The sequence below is a fragment of the Trachinotus anak genome, unplaced genomic scaffold, assembly GCF_046630095.1.
Source record: "Trachinotus anak isolate AG129_WGS33_773 ecotype Australia unplaced genomic scaffold, CSIRO_AGI_Tana_v1 ptg000004l, whole genome shotgun sequence".
Taxonomy (NCBI): Eukaryota; Metazoa; Chordata; class Actinopteri; order Carangiformes; family Carangidae; genus Trachinotus; species Trachinotus anak.
In genome coordinates this window covers 22,694,884-22,703,283 of record NW_027273855.1, presented here as the reverse complement: position 1 = coordinate 22,703,283, position 8,400 = coordinate 22,694,884, and the positions used below count along the sequence as shown (strand labels likewise).

General features: G+C 38.2%; 1 protein-coding gene across 1 annotated transcript; it reads right to left on the bottom strand.

Moving 5' to 3' along the window:
- Positions 1–4,117: 4,117 nt before the first annotated feature.
- On the bottom strand, positions 4,118–7,642 carry LOC139621005 (thyrotropin-releasing hormone receptor-like). Its single transcript, XM_071477146.1, has 2 exons — positions 6,758–7,642; positions 4,118–5,615 (listed from the first exon to the last, which is right to left on the bottom strand). The coding sequence occupies exons 1-2, from the start codon at positions 7,532–7,534 to the stop codon at positions 5,217–5,219; spliced, it is 1,176 nt and encodes a 391-aa protein (XP_071333247.1). The 5' UTR covers positions 7,535–7,642; the 3' UTR covers positions 4,118–5,216.
- Positions 7,643–8,400: the final 758 nt, after the last annotated feature.

Genomic DNA, 8,400 nt, shown 5'->3' with positions numbered 1-8,400 from the left:
GGGACCGTCAAACTCATAGGTTTCATCCTCTGGGGTTCATGACGGTCTCTGTTTTAGGGACAGAGGGAGGAGATTTTTTATTTATTTATTTATTTTTAAAAATTTGAGTTAGTTATAGTTTTGTTCACTGGTTTAAATCCCCATAGTCCACTTGGTACATAAAAGGCATAATTTTCCTTGAGGTCTGACTCACTCCAGCTTTTCACACTTTTACAGGTATATTCAGTAAAAAACAAAAATCAAGTATTTCAACAAGTATTTAATTTACACTATGGCATATTCAGCAAATTAGCATCTACTTTTGCTTTGAGAGTACTGGAACAAAATATTTGTTGTGCTAAAACCCATCTCCTGCCTTCCCGCTTTGTGTCTTAACTAATTCTGCTCTCCGCATTATGTAGTTTCCATGAAGAAGCCTCGAGAACAGAGAAATCTATTCAAACACAGGAGGATTAATGGACAAGAAATAATAAATAGTCTCTTCAATGCAGCATTATGGGCTTCCCTAAACAACACAAAACACTGGCTGCCTTCGATTATACTGTGTGTTGATACTGACAAGACAAGAGCTCTTGACAGATGCAGTGGATAAATTATTCATTCTCACAGAAGAACAGCTCTTAATTTTGTGTATCATCAAAAGGCATTAAAATATGTTATACTAGCTGCCACCGATCATTCTGCCTGTTACTCCTATGATTTATTCATGATCTTTAAATAAGTGGCTTTTTGAGATTCATATATGATACACATTCAACAGTACTGAGTTAATTTCTCAGATGTAGATATCTAAATGATCTTAGGCTATTTTGTCTTTGCCGCATTAGCTGGAAAATTAGGGGCTTTAAGTTACATTAAAAATCCAAAGATGAAAGTTAACATTAATATCTTCACTAATGACTTCACGTCATGCATCCATAATTTTACTGAAGTAGCATACAAGTACAAAAGTATTTTCAGCAAAAAGGTACTAAAATGGCCTCGGTAAATGTTGTATTATTGGATTATTATTATATTGCATTAATATGTAAGAAGCATTTTAACAATATATCATATTTTAAAAAAGGATCATCTGTTTTGTATGTTGATAGATCTACAACATAACTAGTAACTTTAGCTATTATATAAAAGTAGTGGAATAAAAAGTACAATATCTGTATTTACAGTGAAATGTAGTAGAATGTAATAGATGTAAAAATAATACTAAAGTAGAATAAAATTACCTCAAATGCGTATTAAAATACAATACCTGAGTAAATGTACATAGCTATTTTTCGCAGTTTCATTTGATGTAGTTCACAATAGTGAAGTATTTTGGTTTTAAACAGGCTTTGTACAAAAGTGAGCTCAGTATTAAGAAGCTCTAACTCTGAATGAATGAATGAATGAATGACCCTGCATGTTTTGCCCATTTTCTGCCCATGGACAGTGAGAACTGTAAACATAACTGTCAGCTTCATGCCTACACATCTGTGCAGCAGCTGCATCTGTTTGGTCATTAAAGGCTTGAATTTGTTCGGTGGTGTCAAATGTATTGTGAGTGATAGTTCACTCTGTAACAAAAGCGAAAGCTTTACATTGTCTAAAATGTGTTCACAATGCACACTGAGTGGAGGAGAGCAGTATACAGTACATAATGTTTGCTGCTATCCAAAGACAGAATTGCATCAGTAATATAGAGAAGATTTATTTGTAATATAGTTTATTAAATTTGTACAAACACCAAAGAATAAAAACACTTGGTGACCTTCAGAGCTGCTAGTGGGAGGATTTTGTTATATTTGACAGATTCAGGCTAGCTGCTCCCCCCTGTTTCCAGTTCTTATGCTATAAGCTAAGCTAACCAGCTACTGGCTGTAGCTTCATATTTACTGTACAGATGTGTGAGAGGTATCGATTTTCTCATCTAACTCTTTTCAAGAAAGCCATTTTCCAAAATGTCACACTATTCCTCCAGGACACTTTACTGTGGCAGTTGCAATGTTTATGGCTGCTAAATGCTTTGCAAGGATTCAAATGAATTCTTTCATCTTTGCACTCTCTCTTTTTTTGCATACTTTGAACTCTATATTCAGTCTGTTATGAAACTTTAAATTTACATTTCAAATGATGTACACTTCATTATATAAAGTAATAATTGCAGCCACTGTTCTGGTTTCTGCGTTTGTTTTCCTCCCCTGTCATTAATGTGGTAAAACATTTAGTACAAATGAGTGGGCGCAGTTTCTATTGTATGAGCCATAATTAGAGGGAAAAAGAAAAAACACCATACTGAAAAACAAAGCTCTCAACAGGTATTAAACCAGAGCCTACTTAAAAAGCTTTTCAGTGCAGTTGCTGGGGAGGAAAGACTGAAGGAAAATGATGATAAGAAGTCCTTGATTATCACTTGGAACTGTTTATAAACTTTTTTTGCTTTCAGACATCAACTTCTTGTTTTTTTTTCTGCAAGTTCCTGTTCAGACCCACTATCATCCAGCTGAGCACGCTGCCAAACAACAAAACAAAATGGGCCAACTATTTGTAAAAGCTGTTGGTTTAATAGTAGTAATATCCCTGTAGTAAGTGGTCAGCATATCTTTGAATCATGTCTTAAGCGTTTGTCTAGGCTTCTACGCTTCTACAACATTTGACACCCACCAAACGAAGGACGGTGGTATAACTGTAACTGAAAGATTAAAGCCTTGAATCTCTTATTAAGATATCGAGTTTTGTGGAAAGTATGAATGCTATAGAAATCTCTAAAGAATAATTGTATGAAAACACAAACAGGCTATCAGTTACACAAAAAGAGATTCTGCTGTCTGACATTCAACACAACAAAACAATGTATTATTAATCCATGTTACATGTCAGAGATGAAAAGAAAATTTAAATGGCGCTGTGGGTGAAACAGAGCCATTAGAAGCCTCTTTTTTCTGTAGGTTTTGCTGTGAGTGTGTATTTCTGCCTTCATTGATTCTTTCCCTCAGACCCTTGTGACATCTCTTTCATCATAAAAGCTGCTTATATAGAATTTATCAGCACTATACAGCCTGCACAACGTCCAGAGGGACTTCATTGCTTTGTAAGATATTTCAAATGTGACTGAGAATATGGCTCCCACATTAGAAAACACTGTCAGGGTTGATTATTGACAGTAACTTCACTCTACCACCCAACTTGATGATTTAGCTCCTACAAAGGCTTCACATTTTCTCCGTGACATATATTTGGCTAATTATTGTCATTCCAACTGTTATTTATGTTATTTCACGCTTAAATGTGGTCTTGATTATGTTTTTTTTTTTTTTTATATAGCTTAGAGCTGCAACAGGGAACTGGAAAAAAATCCAACAAAGCTGTGATCTGATTTGCTCAATCACACATGGCAAGATATAAGCTAATGAATGCAAATCAAAACAAAAGAGAATAATAAGTGTGTCCTTGAAATGGTCCATCTGTTATTCTCTTTTCAAACCTGATGCTTAAAAAGGTAATATATATATATATATATATATATATATATATATATATATATATATATATATAAAATGTATGCAGATGTGTTACTATCAATGTTAAGTCACAGTTTTCTTAAGAAAATACTGGAGGAATAACTCAGAAGATTTATTTTAATTTGACACACAAAACTCTCATAAATAAAGAGAATCTATACATATTCAGGGTTGTAAATGGGTTTGCTAATCCCACACTCCACAGGAAACTGCAAAGCCTGTTTACAAAATGTATTTACACAGGATCAACTTCTGGCTCAAACATGAAAGGGATTTACACACATCTCACACTGGTGTTCTAGATATTCAATACCAAGTTACAGTATATGACAAATAGAGAGGTGGATACGTTGAGAGATGCAGTACTGTGGCTGACAACACAAGACAACAGCAATAACACGAGAGAGACTGCAAATTGGTGACAACATTTAGCATCACAATATTTTTTTCAATAATGTACTTGCTGTCAGATTTGTTGCAGATCTCCAGTGGATAAAATGACAACTTTATATTCCTTCTCTGACTTGGCTGATGTCTTGAATTGGAATTGATTTGTTTGTTATCAGAGCTTCTGTGGTTCCTACCTACGAGTTACTACCTCTCACTGGATGGGCTGCCTCATTTATTTATTTATTTATTTATTCATGGTATTTTCAAGTAAATCCAGTGACAAATCCTTGAAGTAAAAGATGAGGAAAAACATTCTTGCTACAAACTAGGACTGAAAAGACTTCATATTAAAGGCCCTGCACACTCTCGCAGGTGTGTTCAATTACTTTGGCTAATTAGACCTCTAGACGTTCTGAAATTAGATGGAGCTATTCTGGGAATTACATGATGTCGACAAACTCAGTGAAGTTTGAGGAACGATAATGGCACAAATGGTCTGAAGCTAACAGGTGCAAAATATGTGACGGGAGAGTAAGGGAGCTGTCAATCAAACTCTGTACCCGCCCACACAGATCTGCAAGGAGGCCTCATTAATTAAAATCCTCGTTACACAGAACTAGTACTAGCTCTAGAGCAGCAGTTCCCAACTTTTCCAACTTATGGCCCACTTTAAAATTTCAAATGATGCCTTCCCATAGCACTTTTCATTTTAATGATAATGATTATATATGTATATATGTATATATGTGTGCAATAAAATTGTAATATTTTGCTAATGGTTTGTCGGCCCACTTGCAATACCTTCGCGGCCCACCAAAGGGCCAGGCCCCACAGGTTGGGAACCACTGCGCTAGACAAAACTAGTTAACATAAAGTCTGAATATTGTTCCAAAAGAAAATTTTAAATATGCATCCACAACATCAGTAACACATGTATTATAAATTGTCCATCTTCCCCTTCTTACTTCATGTCTTATTTATGTGACCTAAAATTGGGAGCACAATATTTCAAAGAACCACTAATTTTTGTGTAACAGTGGTGCACACAGTATAATGCAACCATGTCCCAAGTTTGAAGTACACTAAAGCCTGATATCAAACATCTGTATTTACAACACAGTTACAATAATGATGCAAAAATACCACAACTACAACAACATATATACAACCTGTGTCACAGCAAAAACAGAGAATATCTACAGCGTCTGTGAATATGTTTTCTAATAATCTTCTAATAATTTGAAACATTAAAATGAAACATATTCATAAATAATTTATCATACATGTCATCTGCCCTGATGAACTCAACACACACAATCAAAGCCTTTATTAAGAGATGCTGAAAGTGCTGGTGTCATCATCTGTTGCATTGAACCTTTTGATGGTGTGGCTGCTCACGTCCTCTTGCTCCGTGACCGGCTCGTTGCTCTCGTGGGATGAATCCTTTATCATGCCGTAATACATCGGCATGTTGTACTCGGCCACCTTCTCCTTGTGCCGCCAGTTGCACTTGCAGAGCTTTTTGAACGCGACACGAAACTTCTGAGACATGAGGTTGTAAATGATGGGGTTGATGGCACTGTTGGTGTAGATGCACATCCGGCAGAAGAGGAGGAACCAGGTGTTGTGGTAAGGTGGGTCGACGAGGGAGTTGACCACCACCAATGTTCGGTAAGGCATCCAGAGCAAAGCGAAGAGAACGACCACTACAGCCAGCATCTTTGTTATCTGTGGATACAGAGGGGGAGGCCGAGGAGCAAGGAAACAAAGGACAAGAGAGTGGTGTAATCATGTGACAATAATGAGGAAGATTACAGTCCCCAGGCACAACTGTGTGACTCAATCTCAGTGTTGAAGAAGATGTTTAACAACTTGAATCTGCAGCCCTGCTCGCAGCTGTGTGCAGTACTGAAGATCAGTGGTGCTAAATGCTAAATGACAATGACAATGCTAATGGCCAGGTTGCGCTAAAATGGGTTGTCTGACCATGTTGGAAAGCTGTTTATAGTTCCAGTCGACCACACTTTAAGGCAAGGTGAAAAGCAGAGAACCGCACGATTAATGTTTAAATACGGAGATAAAAGTGCACATTTTCAGTTTCACTTCATCCTGGAAGACATCCACAGTGCTGCACCTGAGAGCCTGAGTGAGAAGGTCAAATTCGGCTCACTTCTTACTTGGCCAATCTCTGTGAGAAGTGGGTGTGAAATGTTAACATAAGATGGTCAGATGCAGACCCACCACTTCTGATGTAAGGGGTTTCCAAAGCTATCTGACCAATGGAGAAACACTTCTGATGAGGCATAGTGGCAGATTGACATGCTGATGTTTAGGAACTATAATGTTTACCATGTTCATCATCTTGGTTTAGTGTGTTGGCATGCTAACATTTGCTATTAGCGCTAAAGACGAAGCTGAGGCTAATGGGAATTTCATTAGTTTTGCAGGGTTTTGGTTACAAACCACGGTTTCACACAAATTAAACTTTTGTTCTGAAGGTGGTAGATGAAAACTCACCAAAGATATTACATTTAATCAGCTGCTGTTGAGACATTTACTCAAAATAACAAATGTCAACCATATGGTGGCGCCAGAGGAAATGTCAGTAGAATTCATCATCTGGGGACCATGAACAAAATCTACCGATTGTTGGTGAGATATTTCAGTCTGGACCAAAGTGGAGGGCCAAACATCTGACACTCGCACAGCCTAGCATTATAAAAGATTATAAATTTGAGGAAATCAATATTTGGAAAATCCTGACCTGAGGACATTTGTTAGACATTATTCATAAGATCTCAGTATTTTTTCATAAAGGTGGAGTTTTCTCCTTTTTACTCTAAAGCGTCTCAGTCAAGCCTCTCCAGTACCTGTTTCCGTGCAGAGACCGCACCCTTGTTGGCCTTGTTGGCGCTGTTGGAGTGACCCTGGTGAACCGACCCTCCTCCGGCTCTGTCGTTGAGATGTGACGGCAGGGGGCTCATGAACAAAATCTTCGCGATGAGTCCGTAAAGCACAGTGGCCACAATGAGAGGGATCACATAAAAGAGAGTGAAGTCCAGGAAATAGATTGGCATGTAGAGGCTCCTGGAGACACGGTAGCCACAAGTGACCACCACTCCGTTAGCATAGACGGTTTCATCTATGTCCACTAAGAAGAACCACATAATGCAGTAGAGTGAGGTGAAGACCCAAACTCCAGCTATGATCCTCTTGGCCCGGGAAACAGTGCATATGAACTGTGCTTTTATGGAGTGACAAATAGCGATGTATCGTTCAATGGTGAACGCTGTGATGGAGCAGGACGACACGTTGATGCCCAAGTACTGAAGGTAAGTAATACACAAGCAGCCTGTGTAGCCGTATATCCAGAAGGCTACAACATCAGAGATATTAGGCAGCCCTGCAGCCAACAGCACAATGAGGTCTGCGATAGCCAGACTGACAAGGTAACAGTTGGTTGGGGTCACCATGTGTTTAGTGCGCAGCACAACCAGCACCACCATGATATTCCCAGCAATCCCAACTCCACAGATAAGCATGGTCAAAAATATTGTTATGACCTGCTCTTCCAGAGGCTTCAGAGGCATTTCTGTCAGATTCAAAACCTGGATGACATCCTGAAAGATGGTTGTGTTGTTCTCCATCGTGTTCAAGTGCTGCAGTCAAAATTCAGCTGATCTCGAGGGGCATAAAAAACAAAATCCTAAAGAGAGAAATGCAAAGAGAGAATAGTTAGGGATTGTCTGAAGATTATAGGGGTGTGGAAGAAGGTTGAATTTTTTATTTCTTTGTTAGAAAGCAAGGTCTGGTCCAGGCTTATTAATATTTTCTTTGGACTCTGCCTCTGAAAAAGAAAACACCCTCCCCTCCAACATCTCAAAATATAGTACTGAGTTAGTGTAGAGTACTGTAAAGAATTTGAGATAATATAATCTAATATAAATCTCAAAGTGACTACAATAAATATTTTTATAATAACATCAAAAGATAATGTAAAACCTGTGTGACAATATGAATGGGATCGCTTGACAGAAATGTATCACCTGAATCTGCAGCGTTATAGTGAGAGTCAACTCATCGTTCAACAGTCCGACCACAACTTTACTGTTCTGATTCATTCTCCGCACTCTCACTATGTCATTTTTGGTCATACCAGGCAGCTGTTTTCAGCTCTAAAAACTCACTGGCACGCCTGTGTGCCAAATTGCAGCAAACAGTCAGACGCTGCTAGAAAGCACCTGGTGTTCATCATGGAGTAATTAGCTGCTAAAGAGCCAGATATTTCCCTCAAGAGTCAATGGAATCCAAAACCAGAATTAAAAGAGAGTGAATAATGGACTTAGATTGATCAGGTGGCCAGAAACACGTCTCCAAATCAGTGATAATCTCACTCTGTGGTTGCTGGATGTGTAAATAAGTAATTGTTTGCTAACAAGTTCACCATATCAACTTAAAAGGTGATGATAGGTCAGTGTTGTGTTTACAGCTTGTTTCCACTGCCCCCAGGTGG

Excerpts from the sequence above, each read along its gene's own strand:
- LOC139621005 (XM_071477146.1), bottom strand. The coding sequence starts at position 7,534 with ATGGAGAACAACACAACCATCTTTCAGGATGTCATCCAGGTTTTGAAT. Across the intron at positions 5,616-6,757 it reads CGGTCTCTGCACGGAAACAG|ATAACAAAGATGCTGGCTGT; the intron begins GTACTGGAGAGG and ends CTGTATCCACAG.